Source organism: Pristis pectinata, chromosome 3, assembly GCF_009764475.1.
Source record: "Pristis pectinata isolate sPriPec2 chromosome 3, sPriPec2.1.pri, whole genome shotgun sequence".
NCBI classification, from domain to species: domain Eukaryota; kingdom Metazoa; phylum Chordata; class Chondrichthyes; order Rhinopristiformes; family Pristidae; genus Pristis; species Pristis pectinata.
Window position 1 is genome coordinate 13,817,228 of NC_067407.1, and position 21,749 is coordinate 13,838,976.

The 21,749-nt window shown below is 38.9% G+C and overlaps 1 protein-coding gene across 4 annotated transcripts in view; it reads left to right on the forward strand.

Annotated features, from left to right (window-relative positions):
- Positions 1–21,749, forward strand: part of cdc7 (cell division cycle 7 homolog (S. cerevisiae)) — a 57,195-nt gene that overhangs the window by 22,576 nt on the left and 12,870 nt on the right. For all 4 annotated transcript variants that reach the window (XM_052012932.1, XM_052012934.1, XM_052012931.1 and 1 more), the window contains exons 4-9: positions 3,890–4,025; positions 10,679–10,772; positions 10,875–11,017; positions 12,422–12,656; positions 15,149–15,235; positions 18,507–18,685. In XM_052012932.1, coding sequence (XP_051868892.1) covers positions 3,890–4,025; positions 10,679–10,772; positions 10,875–11,017; positions 12,422–12,656; positions 15,149–15,235; positions 18,507–18,685 — 874 coding nt within the window. The remainder of the gene's footprint in view (positions 1–3,889; positions 4,026–10,678; positions 10,773–10,874; positions 11,018–12,421; positions 12,657–15,148; positions 15,236–18,506; positions 18,686–21,749) is intronic.

Sequence of the window (21,749 nt, forward strand, 5' to 3'; positions counted from 1 at the left end):
GTCTTATACCACTAATATCATGTTTGAAACTGAAAAGACTCAACATCCACATTTACTAATGCTCATTCTGGCACATCGCTATCCCATCCCCATGGCCATCTTTAAATAAATGTACTGAAAAAGAACATGGGGAACAGCATTTTATTGCAAAAATGTTGAAGTACAGACTAAGTCCATTTTGTCCAGCACCGATATATTCTCTTGAACTTGCATTGTAAACTATTACAAAAGGTAACCCTTGTACTTTCAGAAAACCACCTGGCTGAGCTACGCACTCATTTCCAGCACTCTTGAAATCATTATCATTTCCTTTGTCTTAGAAATTCTGTCTTCTATCCTTCATCATTAATGTGTTTCTCCCCAGCCCCCCCATTGCAAATTCACCCACACCATCTTTTTTGTTAACAGTTTGCAGATGACCCAAAAATTGATGATGCTGTGGATAGTGAGGAGAATAGTTTGAAACTACAGAGAGCTATCACTCAGCTGGTAAATTGGGCAGAAAAGTGGCAGATGGAATTTAATCCTGATAAGTGTGGAATGATGCATTTTGGAGGTCAAGAAAGGGTAGGTCATATACCATGAATGGTGGGGCCCTAGGTAGTATTGAGGAACAGCAGGACCTGGTGTACAAACCTGCAGGTCCCTGAAGGTGATAGTCTGGGTAGATAGGGCAGTATTGAACACCTACCGAATGTTGCCCTCATTAACTGAGGAATAGAATATAAGAGCAGAGAAGTTGTGGTACAGCTTTATAAAACATAGGTAAGGCCACTTCTGGAATATGGTGGGCAGTTTTAATCATCTCAGTATAGAAAGGATAAATTGCCCTGAAGAGCTTTAGTAGAAGAGTTGTAGACTTACTGAGACCCTGACAGATATATCAAGAAGACAGACCTAACATAGTATGACTTCTTTCCTGATGCATCATACTCTGCCAATAGAATAGATAATATTTAATATTTCACTATGCATTTCTGGTACAGCAATGTAGGCAAGGCAAATGAAATCGTGGATAGTCAGTCTTCATGACTTTAAAATAATGGGTGGGAAGTTCAAGGGAGATGTCAGAGGGAGGTTTTTCACCCAGAGAGTCGTTGGTGCATGGAATGCGCTGCCTGGGGTGGTGGTGGAGGCTGATACGTTGGTCAAGTTCAAGAGATTGTTAGATAAGCATATGGAGGAATTTAAAATAGGATGCAGAGCTGGGCTGACAAGTGGCAGATGGAGTTCAATCCAGAGACGTGTGAGGTGGTACACTTTGGAAGGACAAACTCCAAGGTGGAGTACAAGATAAATGGCAGGATTCTGGGCAGTGTAGAGCAGAGGGATCTGGGGGTTCATATCCACAGATCACTGAAAGTCACCTCATAGGTAGATGGGGTAGTTAAGAAAGCTTATGGAATATTAGCTTTCATAAGTCATGGGATCGAGTTTAAGAGCCGCAAAGTAATGATGCAGCTTTACAAAACTCTGGTTAGGTCACACTTAGAGTACTGTGTCCAGTTCTGGTCGCCTCATTATAGGAAAGATGTGGAGGTGTTGGAAAGGGTGCAGAGGAGATTTACCAGGATGCTGCCTGGATTAGAGAGTATGGATTATGAGGAGAGACTAAAGGAGCTAGGGCTTTACTCATTGGAGAGGAGGAGGATGAGGGGAGACATGATAGAGGTATACAAGATATTAAGAGGAATAGAGAGAGTGGACAGCCAGCACCTCTTTCCCAGGGCACCAATGCTCAAAACAAGAGGACATGGTTTTAAAGTAATGTGTGGGAAGTTCAAGGGAGAAGTCAGATGGAGGTTTTTCACCCAGTGAGTGGTTGGTGCATGGAATGCGCTGCCTTGGGTGGTGGTGGAGGCTGATACGTTGTCAAGTTCAAGAGATTGTTAGATAAGCATATGGAGGAATTTAAGATAGAGGGATATGTGGGAGGAAGGGGTTAGATAGTCTTAGGTGTGGTTTGAAGGGTGGCACAACATGGTGGGCCGAAGGGCCTGTATTGTGCTGTATTTTTCTATGGTTCTAAGAGGAGATTCACTAGGATGTTGCCTGGAATGGATTGCCTCAATTATAAGGAGAGACTGGATAGACTGGGTTTGTTTTCCTTGAAATGGAGAATGCTGAGTGGGTCTGACAGAGGTGTATAAAACTGAGGGGCATCGACAGGAGTAAATCTTGCTATGGGAAAAAGGTGTCTATGATCAGAGGATATGGCTTAATAGTAAACAATAAGGGGCTTAGAGGGGATAGAAGGAAGTTTTTTTTATTCACCCTGAGGATGATTGGAGTTTGGAATGCACTGCCTGAGAGAGAGGTGGAGGCAGATACTCTCACAACATTTAAGTATCTAGGCAAGCACTTGTATTGCCAAGGCATAGAAGGCTACGGAGTAAGTGTTGGTGAATGGGATTGGTATAAATGAGTACTTGATGATCAGCAGAGAAGGGGTGGGCTGAAGGGCCTCTTTCTCTATGACTGGCTCTAAAATTACTTCACTAAAAATGCACAGATGTACACTTGGAAATGCCATTAAAACAAAACGGATTGCCAATCTCTATAGAGGTTTACTAAATTTAAGAATTCACTTGGAGAAGACTTTTTGATGTAGAAGATGCCAAAATCTTTTATTTTAAAAGTATATATTGTTTCTTTAGAAAAATAACTTAAGACCAGAAGTAATTTAAACCTTACTGACATCACAATGGAATACATCTCTGGAAATGTTTGTGGTTTCTTGAGCGCTACTCTTTCTAATTTCTGAAATTTTTGGACTAATCTGTAATGAAAATATAAAGCTATTTTTGTTCTGTTTGTGTGTAGATCATCTTGTGGCTACCTGGAATTATGTAGCCAGAGTTTAAAATTTATAAGTACCACACACATCTGTGACTAGTCTACGTAACAAAGTTAAATGCACTTTATAAAGTCGTTTGTTGGATTCAAAGTGTTTGGGACATCCAGAAGCACTGTATAAATGCAGTTTTCATTTTTCAGCATTCCTCTTAGCAGTTCAGTGTCCTAGCCAATATTTATCCCACAGTAAAAACACAACATGTAAAAAAAAACTGATCCTTATCACATTTCTATTCTTTTGGATCTTGCAGGTTGAATTTGGATTTTTTTTGTGTGTTTCCTATGTAAGAATAGTGATCATATTTTGCAAGTAGTTCATTAGTGGAAAGTATTGTATGATGTCCTGCAGCTGCAAAATGAAATGTTTTTCTTTCCTTGACTGAATGAATTCAAATTTTCATTTACTGTTGTAAATTCCTTTTTGTTGCAGCTGCTGTAGCTACTGAATTTTGCTGTGTGGTCTGTCATCTGATGCCAGAATGAGTTCTTTTTTGTTTTCTCTCTTATTTTATGTTCTCTGAATTTCATTTTGCCCTGAACAGTTTCTACTCAGCATCAGTTAACAATGAGCATTTTGCTTCTTTGAAAAATAGAAGTGTCTTAATTCAATAGAATATTCTTCTGTTGATGATTTTATTCCAATTGAACACAAGGCATATTGTTATTGCAGGAGGAATTCAAATATCCCTTTTAATTTGAGCTCTATAGTATGATTTACATTAATACACACTGTTTTTAACAAAATCCACCTGCTTTTTTTTTGCTGTGCCTCTGGAAGCCACAATCAGCTATCTTGGCACCAGAACTGTAACCTGAAGTTTAAATCTCTTTTTTTTATGGCATGCCAAATATATGGTGATGTGCTGCTGCTGTGCATAATTCTGCTTACTTTTGATATTTTATCTTTAGTGGATTTTTCTTTATATTTGTAGGTATCTGGTTGTGTACTGAAAGATTAGTACCAGAATATTTCCACAATGTTATTTTTAAAGAAACTTTTTTGTAATGATTTATTATTTTTATCCTTCTGCAGGTACATTCAGTTCTGTCTATTTGGCTACTGCTCAGCTGAAGTCAGGAAAAGTAGAGAAGTTTGCACTAAAACATTTAATTCCCACAAGCCATCCAGTTCGTATTGCTGCTGAACTTCAGTGTCTGACAGTTGCTGGGTCAGTATCAACTCAAATATTTAACTCCTTTCTTCATCTGGCTGCTGATATAGTAGGTGTAGAAACCATGACAAAATTTTATTTGCCATTCGATGGCAGCCAATAAATAATTTCTTTGTCCAATGGGTAATTTAAATGTTGTATTCGATCAATAATAACAGACTATAAATAAAACAGCAAAGTGGAAATGTGAAAACATCATTCATGTTTTATATTAAGGTTCCTTTGCTCTGTTGGTTTGTTCAAGCATTTATTGTGTTAAAATACTTGTTTCTCTGCTCAGTTGTAGAATTAATAATTTGACTAAAGATTTGATTTTTGTCATTAAAAGTACACTTCACTCGCACTCCTTTAGTTGTAGAAGAACCCTTGGAGTGTAAAGTAAAATAAAATGCTGCTGGCTGTTACATTGACTATAAATAACTACATTTAATTTGCCTTGAGCTGTAAAACATTTATACAAAAATATACATTAAAGATTTTACTTCCTCCCAATTTCCTCCATCTCATTTGACTTGCATTCTTTGTAAGCCTGGTGGTTTTTCCTGCATGGTCCTGGACAGACTGGAAGGAGCTTGGTTTTCGGTCATGCCTTAGTTAAGCTAGATCCTACATGTTGTGGAGTATTGTCTTTCAGTAAGACCATTTTCATACACTTCATATCATTGAGGTAGAAGCCAGATGAATTTTACTGGCTCAGGTTCCATAGCAGAGCAGGACTTGTTGACTAATCATAGACAAAGGATAAATATTGATGTTTTTTGGTCTGTTGAGTACATTTACTCACTCAGTTCTCATCAGAGCCCAATCTCTCTCAAATAGAATTAGATTTGAATTCTCGTGTGGTTTTGGAGAATTTTGGCATTTTCAGTTTCCATTTACACACAAACCTTCATTTGGAATTCTGCTGCAGTGAACAAAGAACTGAAAGAAATACATGAAAAATTATTGGCTGACTTTGAATCTACCTTGACCTCTTAACAGTGATTCATTGAAAACATTAAACAACACTTGAAAAAGATACTTCTGTTTGAAGGCCATTTTACTAGATTTTCCTTCCCCTCTTCCTCTTTTCCCCAGCCTATAATATGCATCATTAACAAGTTGGCAGGCCTCTTGGTGGCCAGCCCACATTAATTTGTCCGTTGAAAGGAGATCAAAAACTTCAAATAGGTGACTCAGCTGTTAATCCGCATGTTGCCAAAACTATGGAATAAGGAAGTAGAAGTCCAATTGTTTCTTATGGTCTCCAAAACCACAGAAAATAAGCCTTCAAATCTAATTCAATTTAGGAGAGATTGGGCTTGCATGATAGCTGAGTGAGTAAACACAAGTTACAATGCAGTCAACAGACCAAAGAACATATCATTATTAATCCTGTGACTGTGGTTAGTTAACTGAGCCCTGCAGCAGCACCTGAGCCAGTACAGTTTGTCTGGCTGCTGTCCCAAGGATACAGAGTGGAAGAAACAGTGGTCCTACTGACTATCCAAAAAGCCTTATGAAAGATACCACTAAAAGTAAATTTGCCATGGGCAGGATCTAACTTAACTAACACATGCCCAATAGCCAATAAAAATTAGTTTCATGTAAGGGGAAAAATGCAAAAAACATATTATTGTTTAATAGTCTTATTCAAAACCATCCCAGTTCTAGGACATCATTGCTGGGTAAAATAAAAACACAAAATGCTAGAAATATTTGTAGTCAAGCTGTATCTGTGGGAAGAGAAACAGTTAATGTTTCAGGCTGAATGCCCTTCATTGGAATCACATCACTGCAGGAGTTCCTCAGGGCAGTGTCCTAGGCTCAACTATTTTTAGCTGCTTCATCAATGACTTTCCTTCAATCATGATATCAGAAGTGGGGACGTTTGTCAATGGTTGCACAATGTTCAATTCAGTTTACAACTCCTCAGCAAATGAAGCAAGACTTAAACAACATTTGACTTGAGCTGTTAAGTGTTAAGCCAATGATAGTCTCCAATAAGAGAGTGTCTTACCATCTACCCTTGACATTCATTGGTATCGTCATCAATGAGTACCCCCACTATCAATATCCGTGGGTCACCATTGACTAGAAACTCAACCGGACTAGCCATATAAATACTGTAGCCATAAGAGCAGGTCAGAAGCTGGGTATCCTGTGACAAGTGACTCTCCTGACATCCCAAAAAGCTTTTTCCTTCATCTGCAAGGCACATTATTGGGAGTGCCAGGTGGAATACTCTCAACACTTCAGATGCGTGCACTGCAAGGAACTCTCAAAGTCAATACCATCCAGGGCAAAGCAGCCTGCCTGATTGGTACCCTGAGTGGCTGCAGTTTGTACCATCTACAGCACATACTGCAGTTACTTGTCCAGGTTATTCCCACAGCAACTCCTAAACCAGTAACCTCTATTAACAAGATAGACAATAGCAGCAGGCACATGGCGACACCATCACCTGCAGGTTCTCTTCCCTACCATGGATGATCTTGATCCCGAAGAACGTTTTGCCAGTCCATCCTCATTGCTGGGTCTAAATCTTGGAACTCCATACCGTCGCACTGTAGGAATACCTTCAGAAGGACTACAGTTCAAGGAGGTGGCTCACCACCACCACCTCGAGGGGAAATTAAGGATTTGAAATAAATGCTGGCCATGCTAGTGACATCCAAATGCTGAAAATTATTTAAAAGTTTGACACTAATCTATCACAACTTGACTATGTTAAAGAACTGTCAGCCAGTTTTTATTTAGACCTCCACTAAGAGTCCCTGTCTGAACAGTAATGGTGACCTGTTCCATGCACCCTCTTTGTTGATTCCAAATCAGATGCTAAAGATTATATGGAAATTGGATGGTTAACACTCTTCACCCCTTTGCAATCCCATCCGTTTCTTGACTGGCTAAGATTGTAAGTTTGTTCCATTACAGTTTATAACAAATTTATGATATTTTTTCATGCTGATTATAAGATATAAATTGTTTGAAAGGCTTTTTTAGCATTCTATCTCCTTTCATTGATTTCCTTTTCAGACCATTGACAAAATATTAAAATTATTTAAGGATGGAGAGCAGGAGTTTGGTCAGCATGTTGTTGACCAGTTAATGTAGGAGTCAGATGCATTTCATCACTCAAAATTGTGAGGATGAATCTGATTTTTGTTTAGGTGTAAAATGTGATTTAAAATAATAGCAGATGAAATAACAGGCTCTCATGCACTAGTCTGGATAGTTCTAAGGACATGAACATTGTACATCTGTGTCGCTATGGTCTTTTTCACGTCACTAATAATGGAGCCGCTATTTTTATTAAAAATAAAAACAAAAATTGCTGGAGATACTTGGGTCAAGCAACTTCCGTGAAGATAGAAACTGAGTTATGTTCTGATAAACAGTTATGACTTAAAGTTGACTTGAAAGGTTAACTTGGTTTTGATCTCCACAGATTTTGCTTGACTTGAATATTTCCAACACTTTCTGTACAGATTTCTAGCATCTGTAGTTTTCTTCTGTTTGTAGTTGATCATTGCAGCTTAATATTTTGTATGATCCTTCTGGAACATTAATATGTGCTTATTTTAAAGTTTAGCATTGTAACCACTTTACTGGACAGTAAAGGCACCTACAATAGACTACTGATTATTGACTGCAGCTCCACCTTCAATACTATAATTACAAGCAAACTCATCACCAAACTTCGAGACCTGGGACTCAACACCTCCTTCTGCCACTGGATCCTTGACTTCCTGACCAACAGACTGCAATCAGTGAGGATAGGCAGCAACACCTCCAGCACGATTATTCTCAACACTGGTGCCCCACAAGGCTGTGTCCTGAGCCCTCTACTCTATTCCCTATACACTCATGACTGTGGCCAGATTCTGCTCTAACCCCATCTACAAGTTTGCAGATGGTACCATTGTTGTAGGCCGTATCTCAAACGGTGATGAATCGGAGTACAGGAAGGAGATAGAGAGCTTAGTGGAATGGTGTCATGACAACAACCTTTTCCTCAATGTCAGCAAAACAAAAGAGCTGGTCGTTGGCTTCAGGAAAGGGGGTGGTGTACATGTCTACATCAAAGGTCGAGAGCTTCAAGTTCCTAGGAGTGAACATCACCAATAGCCTGTCCTGGTCCATCCACGTAGATGCCACTGCCAAGAAAGCTCACCAGTGCCTCTACTTCCTCAGGAGGCTAAAGAAATTTGGCATGTCCCCTTTGACACTCCCCAACTTTTATCAATTCATCATAGGAAGCATTGTATCTGGATGCATCATGGCTTGGTATGGCAACTGCTCTGCCCGGGACAGCAAGAAACTGCAGAGAGTTGTGGACACAGCCCAGCACATCACAGAGACCAGCCTCCCCTCCATGGATTCTGTTTATAATTCTGGCTGCCTCGATAAAGCAGCCAGCATAATCAAAGACCCCACCCACCTGGGACATTCTTTCTTCTTCTCCCTTCTCCCATCAGGCAGAAGGTACAAAAGCCTGAAAGCACGTACCACTGGGCTCAAGGACAGTTTCTATCCCGCTGTTATAAGACTATTAAACGGTTCCCTAGTACAATAAGATGGACTCTTGACCTCACAATCTACCTCGTTATGACCTTGCACCTTATTGTCTACCTGCACTGCACTTTCTCTGTAGCTGTAACACTTTATTCTGCATTCTGTTACTGTTTTACCTTGTACTATCTCAATGCACCGTAATGAATTCTGTATGAACGGTATGTAAGACAAGTTTTTCACGGTACCTCAGTGCAAGTGACAATAATAAACCAATTCCAATTGTTCTGTAGCCTTGTAATGCTTGGCTAGGTTGTTGCAAAAGTGCGTAAGTAAATTTGATCCTCCATTTCCTTTTAAAAATAAAATCGAAATAACCCTTCCTTTTCTATTGGTTTGTTTCATGCTGTCCATAGGATGTGATTATTGTATAGTGATTATTGTATAGTAACTATTGATCTGTTGATTTGGAGACGAGCTCAAATCCCATATCAGACTGGAAACAAAAGAGTAATGCATTGATAGTCATCATGGGACTTGTGAAAACCCAACTGATTCACTGATATCATTCAGGGTAGGACATTTGCTATCCTTCTCAGGTCTGCCTTTCATGTAACCCTAGACTCCCAGTCCTCTTACTTTCCCTCTGAAATGGTCTAGCAAACAACTCGGCTATTAGGGATGTCTGTTGCCGTGGTCAGTGGCACCTAGATCCCATGTAAAAAAAAAATTGGAAAGATATAATTGTAGAAAAGCCTACAAGAGACCAATTCTTTCAATTTTTCCCTCCTGTCCTGTGATGAAATTAAATAGCATTAGTTCAGCAACTTAGCTAAGGCAAGAGTTACATTTGTGGGACTTTGCTGATTGAGAGCCAGCCATCTACCACTTGGTGACACAGTGAATTGGAGCTCATGCTTATCTGCAGAAGTTTTTTGTGACTGTTAATAAGAAATTTATGTTCTTTAATATTTTGAAGATGTCTGTAGCATTATGGCTATTCAACAGTGAGAACCCAGAATATTGGATTATTAACACCAATATATTCTGGCTTTTAAATTGTTTTACTATTACCCAATAGCGATGCTGCTGACACAACTGATGGTCCTACTTTTAAATAGAGGTTGAAATTGAAGGCAGAAGTGATAGAAAGATGTGACCTGTTGGCTGTGCTGCCTGTGCTTAAATGAGAAATCAACCAGACTCAAAGGCGTACATTTGTTGATTCAAATTTGTAATCAGTGGTACATTTAAACAGAATGTGCATGTTCTGTTGATAAGGGTTTATCCTGTGTCTGGTGCAAAATTGTCATTCTTAATGAGAGACCTTGAAGTGAGTTTGAGCAGATGTGCTGCTGAGGTTGCCTTGATGTACTAAGGTAACCAATCTGAAAGGAAGAGAGCTGTTGTTAACAAGGAGATTGCACGTCTGTTTTGCACTACATCTAATACTTTTCCATGAATAAGGTATTTTAACAGATGACTTTAGACTTGGTATAATACAGCAAGTGGAAATTTGTATTGTGTTTCAACAGAAGTATTTTTCAATATTTAATACACTTTCAATGTTAACAATAATGCACAATCCCTGGCTATTTCAGCTCCCTGTGGAGTTTACCTCATCTTTGAATTGGCCTACATGTGACTCTTGTCTGCTAATCCAAATAGGTTTTTGTTTCTCCAACTATTCTAAATCTCAGTTATTTTAACTTGCATTTTCTGTTGACATTGCACCCTTCCTATTATGTTCCTTGTGAGTTTTGCTCTGATAGCCCAGTATTCGACAAACGAGATATCCGATATGAGGTAATTTACTGTATAAAGTCAATGTTGTTCAAATGTTAAGCAGTTATAATTTAATGCTACTTTAGTTAAACAAGGTTAAGAACAAAGTTATAAAAATGTCTGTTTACATCAAACTACTTGACAAGTGGATTTCAGTATTGAGCAATATTGCTATATTAAAAGAAAGAATCTTAATTTGTTTGGCCTCTGAATAAGAATGGTTTATTGCATGTTGCTAACCTTTTGACATTATGATGTTAATGAGTAGAATAACTAGCACACTGAATAATATAACTTTTATAGATAAAAGATGATTCTGTTTAATATTCTTTAGGCATTTTAGTTATATGCAATCAAATTATTTATTTTAGGGGTGAAGACAATGTAATGGGAGTTAAATACTGCTTAAGGAAGGATGATCACGTGGTTATCGTTATGCCATATCTGGAGCATGACTCCTTTTTGGTAAGTTTTTGGTTCAAATTGCATTTGTTGCATCTGTCCTCGATATTAACTTAAAGTATGAAATTATTGATTTTTATTTTAAATGTGCAAGTTCTTTTCCAGGATCTTCTGAGTTCAATGAAGTTGGAAGAAGTGAGAGAGTACATGTTTAATTTACTAAAGGCCTTGAGACGCATTCATCACTTTGGCATCATTCATCGTGACATTAAGCCAAGCAACTTCCTGTACAATGGGCGTCTGAAAAAGTATGAATTTCTACTCAAGAATGCTTGTGTCATTATGTAATTAATGCACATAGTTTGGCTAAAGAGAACCTACACAATTTAATTGAATGCCAGTTTTTTTGTAAGGTATTTCTTTGAAAGCATGCTGTGATATAGGCCCAGATATTGTAAGAAAGTACTGCATGGATTTGTTTGAACAACTAGATTGAATTCTTTGAGCTGGTAACAAGGAGGGTTGATGAGGGCAGTGTGATTGATGTAGTCTATATGGATTTTATCAAGACCTCCCAAAGTCCCACGTGGTGGATCAGTAAAAGCTTATGGGGATCCAAGAGAGAATGACAAATTGTATCCAAGATTGATTCAGTGGCAGGAAATAAAGAGTATTGGTTGATTGCTCTTTGTAATGACTGGTGTTCCACAGGCCCTTGGTCTTTTGCTTTTTGTAAATACCTCAGTGACTTGGACTTCATTGTACCCCTTAACCTTCAGGGGTAAATTTTCCACTCAGAGAGTGGTGAGTGCATGGAATGGGCTTCCGGAAACGGTGGTGGAGGCTGATACGATAGGGTCTTTCACGAGACTGTTAGATAAATAGAGGGTTATGGGTAAGCCTAGTAATTTCTAGGGTAGGGACATGTTCGGCACAGCTTTGTGGGCCGAAGGGCCTGAATTGTGCTGTAATTGTTCTATGTGATTGCCCAGGAGAGGTTGCAGAGGAGATTTTTGGACATCTGGCCGCTATGGAAGGTTGTAACTATGAGCAAAGTGTGCATTGGCTGGAATTGTTTTATTTGGAACAAGTTGGCTGAGGGGAGAGTGAATTGAGGTGCATAAAATTATTAGAGGCCAAGATAAAGAAAGAATGTTCTAATTCCCTTGGCAGAGGCGTATAAAATGAAAGGGCATAGATTTAAAATAATTGGCAAAAAGATAGATAAAGAGTCGGTGTTGGGGGCTGGAACTTGCTGCTGGAAAGGGTGATGGGGAGGAAACATTCATCGCATTTAGATAGTGGTTATATATTTGAATAGCCATAACCTGCAAGGCAATGGACATAGTGCTGGAAAATGAGATTGGGTTGAGTAGCTCTTTTTGGGCTAGTACAGACAATTGGCCAAATAGCCGCCTTGGTGTTGTAAATTCTCTATGATATAATCATGAGACTTTCAAGCTTCCCTTGTGGTTTTCAATTAAAATGTTTTGTGCTCCTTTGATTAATGTTAGTGGTTTTATCTAATACCATTGGGGCAGTCTATGAATTTGCTTTTGTCTTGGTGGGTGAGTAGCATATGCAGTTGAATACCCGTGAATGAATTTCTGGGTCCCTCAGCAGGTAATGTAGTGCTTTTGGTGAAGAGAAGAGTTCACTTTTTTGTCAAATTATTTAATCTTTTTAATCTTTTGTCTTACATTAAATTACAGATATGCTTTAGTGGACTTTGGTTTGGCCCAGGGCACACCTGACACTAAAATTGAGCTTCTGAAAGTAGTAAAGACAGAAGACCAACAGAGAAGTTGCTTGAAGAGTAAATCAACTACCAGCTCTGGAAATAAGCTTCCTAATAGCGTAACAACGAGCAAACCATTGGTTCAACACAGTACTGAGAAACAGCCCATGAAAAGGCCCTGGCCCCCCACGCAAGCTAAACCTGGAAAGGTTCTGTCTTGATTTTCAAATTAATTTTCGTAACCAATTTTAGTAGAAACGTATAGGATATGGATGGGATGGGTTTAGTGAGATATGGGACTAGCTTGCTGGGCACCATGGTCAGCATGGATGAGTTGGGCTGAAGGGCCTGTTTCCATGCTGTATTTCTCTATGACTCTATAACAATAATAGTAATGCTTGTAGGTTCTGTGTTTGCACCAAAAGTTTTTCTTTAATAGACAATGTCAAAATGTACTTGTAATTTAGTATGAAGTTCGTAGAATTAATCATGTACTTCATTCATGTGATTGGCTACTTGCCTTACTTTGCAAGCAAGGTATTGCTTGCCTTATGTTGCAATACCTTCCTTGCCTTCCTCTGGCAGTGTGGTAATGTACAGGATGAGTAAACCTAATCGGAACCCCAGTCTCCAGGAAACATCTTTGCACAGCCTTCTTAGCAGAATGTTCTTCAATTATGTTGTATAACTTGAAAATAAGTCTCCATGGTCTTCTAGTAATGATGCAATGACCATTCAGATATAAATTGGTTAAATATAAACTGTATTTGCACTCTCCCTCTTCTGCAAGGTGTTCCCTCAATCTTAATATCAATCTGTTTGCCATATTGGGGCTTGATGGGTTCCCCTTGATGGTATATTGGATGTTTAGAATGCTTGATCCTTCAGAGTTAACGTGTTGTTTCTACAGTTTTGTAGCTTGAATGTCCAAGTTGATACTGTTACACCACCCAACTACTTAATTATATTATCAAGATTTTTGCCCTTGCTATTCTACAACAACTGTATTCTTCAGTTTTATTCAAAACCTTATATGACAAAATTTTCCTAACACTGATCCTGCATTTGCAGACTTGAGTCCATACTATCATGTTTTTTTTTCATTTTCCATGTTTCCCTTTCTGTACTATTTACTGTGTTATGTTCCATTTTTGTATGATCTTTGAAGACTATAGTGTCCAGGTCTCTAAGCGTTTCCTCATTACTCCACTCACTGATAATAAGGGATGGCTTCATGCCTTTTTATTGCTTCCAAGCCTTGCAGCTGAACGGCAAAAACTGGACATGTTTCAAGATGCAGTCTGACCAGTGTACTGCAGTCTCCTACCAGTCATAGATCTTTCCTTTTCTCCAGTTACACACATTGTACATTCCATTTTCTATTTGTACGGCATATTACCCTTGTTACTGCTTTGAGCATTTTGGCCATTAACTTTTGTGCTTTCTTGACTCCTGTCACCTCTCTTCCAATCTCCACCCTTCCCCCTCTACGCCAAATCCTGTAAATTGTGTTTCTATTGTTTCTGAACCCCATGCTATTGGAATCTCTGAATGCCAGTGTGCTCGTTAGTCCTCCTCCTTTTCCATTCCAACCCCAACTCTAACTGTACACAGTCCTTAGAAAGTATCCAGAAGAAAGGTCTCGACCTGAAATGTCAACAGTCCTATATCTCTCTACAGATACTGCCTGACCTGCTGAGTTCCTCCAGCAGTTTGTATTTTTGCTCCCCTAGCCATCATCTAGTCATCTGATGGCATACTCATTTTTTGGATCCAAGGATCTTGAATGCACATTGACATTTTATGCAGTGCGTCCAATTCCTGTTACTGACCAATTAACCAATTAAAATTAATTGGGTAATTATATGTGTAGTAGTGATTAATAGTGAAACAGTATTTCATTGTTGTTACCATAACAGTTTAATAATGATGATTGTCAGGTATGTTGAAGTAAAAACAGCTTTTGCACTAGGTAATTGCTGAGGCAATTAGCTCGGCCAAGTGTGTTATTGAAGATGTTCATCCCAAAGATAGAGGCTTTTACCGTTGCACAAACTAACTATTTCGGATTGATCAAATTTGTTTGATTCTTGATCTATGAAGTCCTGGACCACATGTTGTGATTTGTTTTGAATAGTTACTTGGGCCTATTGGATCTACAGTAACAAGATGTAAATATGTAAAGTTGTTTGAAAACAGATTTTACTGGAGGAAGGAGAAACTGATTTTGCTAGAAGGATGATTGATAACTAGAGTATACAGATAAAATAAGGTGAAAGAAGCTGAGGGGAGATCAGAATTTTTTTTTTTGCCCACTGACATGATGATCTCCTTGAAAGCAGATTCAGTGGTAACAATCAAAAAGGAATTGCTTGTGCGCTGGGATAATTTCCAGGATACTGGGGGTGAAGGGGGGCAGGGGAGCAAGGGAAGCAAGGGACATGGGACTAAGTAGGGAGCTCTTGGCTAAAGCCAGTGCGGACAGTGCACCAAATGGCTGCAGCCTCTACTATATGCATGGGATTCTGTCATTCAGCATTATGCAGTTCAGTTTCACTCATTATCTTTCACTGTTTAGAAATGCATATATTGAAACATTAAAGCAAAAATTACATGTAGGGTTTTGTTTGGTCTGTATTTATGTCATTGTATGTGTCATACCTTCTGAGGCACACAAATAGATCTAAAATTTTTATTGTAGGGGGAATCATCGGTTCCACGTTCTGTATTTGGGGAGAGAAATATGAATGTTCGTAGCACTGGAATTATTGAGGGAGCAAGTATAAAGGTAAGAAGACCACAACAAGGAACTAAGAAACCCTTGAAAACAACTGATTTTTACATTGTACGTATTTTGGAGATCAACACCAGTTCTATTAGCTAATGCCATACTTTTGTGACCTGAGTGATTTATGTGTTGTATGTGATCCAACAGCTGGATTTTTATTTTAGACTCTTGATATTAAAGTAATAGCAGTCCAAACTGGATACAATATTTACTGACTTGAATACTGACTGATACTTTTTCTAAATGACTACAATTTAGTAATTTGATACAGCAGCAATCCTTCCTCCATTTGGAATTGGGCACTGTGGAATTAATTCTAGCACCATTGGCTCTACAGTTAAGTTTTCACATGACTGTCATAATAACTTTAAACTTTTTAAGCTATTACCGGATGACGTTTCTTCCATTGTGTCACTCACAGTAAAAGTCATCCCTGGTCACTTGTTTTCCTCTCCTTCCATTTGCTGCTTGTTTTGAATCCCACCACTTCTTTATAGACCCCTGGAATATAAACCCATTTAATCACTTGCATCTCTGATTTCCCATTTTATAGCCTATGACCCTTTATTAACATGACCTTTGCTGTTGCTGATCTGCTCATTCACACCTTATCTCAACTTTTGATTCCCAAGGTGTATTGTACTTCGAAGCCATCTCCCTCACCATGATTATTGCCCAGTTTGTCTCAGTCTTGAATGCCTTGGGACTGCATGACATACTTTAATGTTTACAACAACAGCAAATTTGCTCAATTACATCATGCATTATTGACCAAAATTGCTCTATTTTTTCAGGATCATACTGGACTCCAAAGATAATTTGTTTTCTTTAGTTCTTGTCCAATGCCCTCTCCACTCTGACCTCCAATAAGTATTTCATGCTTGTGGATTTATCTGATATTATCTGGAACCATCTACATGATTGCCTCTGCAGCCTCCCTCACTTTCCTTAATTTTGTTATGTTATTGAGATGGGATGAAAAGAAAGATATCTATAGTGAAGCCTGATTCCACAAGCTGGCTATAGTTCTGCTCTCTCATCCTTCTCCATATTCTCTCCCACTGCCACTCATGACCTCTCTGAGCTTCCCTGAAACCCAGCTTTCTGTTCTCATGACCCTGTTCCTGTAAAGTTGCTGCTTAACCATCTCTTCCATCCTGGTTTCCATGTTAACTGATATTATTAATGGTTCTCCTCTGTCAATGACTATCAATCCCTTCTGCTATCTGCTATCGTCACTTTTTCTTTCAACAAAAGAACAATTTTGACTGCACTTGGAAACATCTGCCACATCTCAAACCTGCCTTTCCTCACCAAAGCAAACCTCACAAATCTCTGTTTATTTTTCCCAGAACTAAAATGTTTGAATCTCCCCAATTAGGTTTCCATTCCTGCCATGGCTCCTAATAAAGTCATAGATAACTATGAAGCTAATAAACAATCCCTTAGATCGCGATCCATCTGCAGCCTTTGACAGTCAATCCGATAGATTTCAACTCCTCTATTGATCATTTGGGTGCAACTACGCTCAACTGCTTCCAGTTTATTGATTCTAGTCGTAGCCAGAGAATTATCAGTTAAGGTTTTCCTTGAGTTATCCAAAATTCTAGCTTTGCTCTCTCGTTTCTCCCAGTTCTGCTTCACCATCATCAGCTTAGTTTGTCAAGTATCTCAGTTTGTCTGACGTTAAGAACTATTGAATAGTGAATATTGAATCCCCTCCTAAGTTAATGTTGGGAAGGTTAAAACTATTGTCTTTAATTACTGTCTTTAAATAAACTCTTTTTTTCCCTGGCTCTTGATTTCATTCAATTAAAATAAAGGAAAATGCTGCAAATACTCAGCAGGTATAGAGAAGGAAGCAGTTAATGTTTCAGGTCGATGATCTTTCATCTGAACTTCATCCATTTTCCTGGCACTGTCTGTTGTTAACTTAAGCATTTGTGATATATACACTGAACTAAGCTTTCAACCATTTCCTATCCCATCACCAAGACCACAGGGGTTGAGTTTGGCAGTGTAATTCTACATCTGCTTGAGCTCATCTGCCGATGTCCTCATTAATGACTTGTAACCACCTGTATTCCACCATCTATATACTTGAAGTCATCTAGAAGTTCCACTGCTAACTTGCCATCCCCTACTCGCTGACCAACATTTTTTTCCAGTTTAGTAACTAGTCAATTTTAAAACCGTCAAACTTTTTTTGCAATTTCCATTTAATCTCTATAGCCTCCTCCAACCCCAACGTCCTCCACGATCTTTCATGCATTCCTTACCGTGGCCCTAAACGCTGAAATTCCTTCCTAAACACCTCTGCCTCACCCTTTAAAACATTCTTAAAAATTACCTTTTTGACCAAACATTGGCTGCACTGTCCTAATGTCTCCCTGCATGATCTGTCTGAAACTTTGTTAGTAATGCTCCTATGACATTTTACTACTCTAAGAGAACTATATAAATGCAGGTAGTTGTTTATTGCACAGCCCACTGGTCATCTGAAACATGGTTAAAGTTATGAGCTAGGTTAAAAACAGCACTATGTCAGTCACTCTTAAGAGTGCTGTTGATGTTCTTTTGGATGCAATATATAATCAAAGCCTATATTCCTTTGAATTGGGAATGCCCAATGAATTCAATTAATTATGTATACTCTAAATTTAATGATTCTAATACTAATATGAATACTGTTCTTATGTGCCTGACAATATTCGAAGAGGACAAAGCAAATGACCTATTAAACTGCCTCAGACAAACATCATGCAGCAATGTTTTCTCTGAGGATGCAAATGGCAAATTGTGCCTGTTGAACTGAAGTGAAATTGCACCCAAGTTTCTGTGCAAACCAATTTGTATGAACCAGAATATAAAATATGCCGTGAATTAGTGCACTCAACTAATGTATTGACTCCACAGTGATTAATAGTACTTCCTTTTTGTTCTCATAATATGAGTCTGCTGGATTCTGCAAATTTCTGTGAAACAGTAGATGTTGACCATTTAAAGTAATTTGCCTGTAAGAGCTGCTCTTTACTGAGTGACAAACAGTTGCCGATATTCTGGGATTTTAATGTTGCATCTCCATAACTTGATGTGAGTTTAACCAGACTTATTTAACCAAAGTTTAACATAACTTGTATGTGAGTTTGGAAAACCAGATTGCAGATACATGTGAACAGATTGGGCAGCCACTAGATAACAGCTCATGGAGATACTTACTGCGTTTGGACACGAGTCTCCCGTTTTCTTAGGCTCAGTTCTTTCTTTACAGCCAGCAAGATCTACAAAGATAGCAGATATAACCTCCAGAAAAATATTAGTGGCAAAACGCAAAGTAGGATCATCAAAGAGTGCTTCAAGTTGTTTAATTCGTAAACCCAGCATTTGTCCAGCAAACCTGACGTGTGATTGTTATACTACAGACAAGATATGCAGTGTTTGTCTCTCGAGGTAAAGTAACATGTACAATTTAAGAATCAGTTCTTTGTGAAGAAACACAGAATACCTAAATGCACTGTTTCGTTAAAATATCACAGCATTATAATTTTTTTTAAAAATCAGAGAAAAAAATACAATAAATTGTATAATAGTGCAGTAAGATTGTAAGCCTGGGAAGCAATGCTTACCATAAATTTACCTAATGTTTGAAACAAAAGTGTATTCAGCACGTTATAATATGGACTAAACTCAAGTTAAGCTTACCAACTTTATTCTTCATCAATGTGCCTTGATGTCCGCCTCTAGTGCATCTGACGCCTCTTTATGAACTTGTATCTTTGACTTGTAGGTTAGTACTGATTAAGGATAATGTATTTGAGTCACAATGCACAAGATAGATATTCCTTCAACTCATTTTGCTCACTATTGTTGAAGGCTTCCAATAGGAGACTTTAGTCTTAAATTTGAGAGCAATCTTAGATCTTTTGCTTTCTGATCCACATTCACTATTCTGTCACCCAATCTGTTTAGAAAAGAGAAAAAACTCATCTTTGCCATTCTGTTCTCTCGATATCCTTGGAGGCAAGTTTGTTTCCACCTTCCACTCACATTGTATCTAGTCCTATAGGAATCATTAGGAATATTTTTTGAAGTTCATCAACTGACTGCATTCACTGCACTAGGTGGCAGTCTGCTCAAAATTTAACTACTTTAGATGTGAAGCGGTTGACCTTGGGGTTATGGCCAAAATATACTTATCCAGAAGAGAACAACCAGCAAGGTCCTCTTGGTGGGTCAGTGTGTTCCTGACTTACCACATATCAGCGCAGAAATCAAAAGCATGCCGGCACTCAGCAGTTCATCTACCTCCTGCTCTGCTACTAAAGTCAGCACTGAATCCAAGAGCAGAACATATACGTACGGAGCTGAGGCATTGGATGCACTTCACCATTGTATGCCACTGATCAGCAAGTGTTTAAATTCTTTTTAATTAATTTATATCAGATAAATGTCTTAATGTGTTGATAAATAAACCTATTTTAAAAAAAAACAACTATTTTCAGATGATTGTGATTATCAGGGACATTTAGATGTCTCAATCGGAACATTTAGAAGCAGTTGGGGAAAAAAATGAGTTGAAGCAATACCCATCTTCATTGTGGCCTCAAGCACGCAAGTACATAATGGAGAGGGCATCAGGGCAGGGTCTCGGGATCCACCACTTGAGGTCTCGTTACCACAGCTGCTTCATGGCAGCTGTGGCATTGATGCCTGGAGCTCCACTACACCTGCCGGGTCAGAAAATGTTCGTACAGCTGTTGGGAAGTTGGTTGAATTCGAAATGTGGGCTATGCAGTCTAGCCTGTTGTTTATCTAACTTGCTGGTTGTACCATTTACCACTTGCCTGCCCCGACCTTCACACCATCATTCTGGCTTTAATCACTAAATCACACCTGGTACTGTCCATCCACTTCTGTAGCACTTTCTCTTTGAGCAATTTGTCATGTTCCATCCCTCTGTCTTTTCATTTAAAATTATTGTCATTCACTCATGTCATTTTAAAAAAAAATATTCTTACCATGATATCTTCACCAACTACCTTCCTCAGACTTTGCACTGTGACTTTTTGGATGGTTTCAAGCTCCACTTCAATTTATCAGGATCTTCTCTGAGTTTAGTACTATCTAATACTCTCTTGTTTCACATAGTCTTATGGCATGGAAACAGACCCGATTGGCCCACTGAGTCTGTGCCGACCATCAAGCATCCATTTACCCAAATCTTGTATTAGTCCTATTTTACTCTCCCCACATTCCCATCAGCTTCCCCCAGATTCTACGCTCACCTGCACACACAGGCAATTTATAAGGTGTAATTAACCCTATTGATCCACATGCCTTTGGGATGTGGGAGGAAACTGGTGCATCTAGAGGAACCCACTCAGTCACAGCAAACTCCACACAGACAGCACCAGGGGTCAGGATTGAGCCGAGGTTGCTGGAGCTGTGAGGCAACAGCTGTACTACCGTGTGGTCTTGTTTTTTCCCCATCATTTGAGTCACATCTTCGTATTGTTCTCCTTCCTCATCCCCCTTTTCCTTCCCAACCTCCTTCCTTCTGTGTCTATTCCTGAGGGGAGAAAAATCCCAACACAACTGTGTTTTCAACCATCCACCCTTTACCCTCGCTTGGGCATGTCATTTCTGCAGCTATCAAACTACTTAAACAAATCTTCACTTCTATCTTTGTCACCCAAATCCCCCTTTAACCCTTTATTTTCTCTCATTTTGGCTGCTCCTAAATATGCAAGGAACGCACCATAGTTTGGTCGTTCACTGCCAAATCTAGCTGAACCATATCAAGTATTATTGGGATTTAATCTTGTCTACCAAAGCTGTTTCCAACTCCAGGATTGTGTGGGAATGCAAAAATAATCACCAGCACCTTTTCTCTACTGCAAACCATCTTAAAACTTCAAGAATTTTATAAGCTCATCACAGTTGGGAGATGAGAGTGGAAGATTGGGACCTTCTGATTAGCTGCTTCTGCATCTTCCTTGCTCCCTTAACCCTTATTCTAACAACCATCAAACTTTTCCTTCCTGGATTCCATATTAGCTAGTGTTTTTCTTCACCTTCCTCAAGTGTTTTATCTCTCCTTTCAAATACCTTCTTAAAAAGCCATCTCTTGACCCCTCCATTCTTCAAACTGCTGCCCCTCTTCCAAGCTCCCTCTCTTCAATGTAGTCTTTGACTCTGCTGTCACTTCCAAATCCATGCTTGTTTTAACTAGAATTCCAGATGAGAATCCTGGGGTTTTCATGCTGTTACAGTAACATACATCTTATTGATGTTACAAATATAACCTTGTCCTTGTTGATTTGTCTGAAACCTTGGTCGTGATTCACCGCACTGTCTGTCTTTAATGCCTCCTCAGCATCGTTAAGCTGTGAGGAACTGCAGTAATGATGCATAATGTTCAACTCTGTTTGCAATTCCTTGGAAAATGAAACAGCTTTTGTTTGTATGCTGCAAGACTCAGACAACATTCAGGAATAAGCTGATAAGTGGCAAG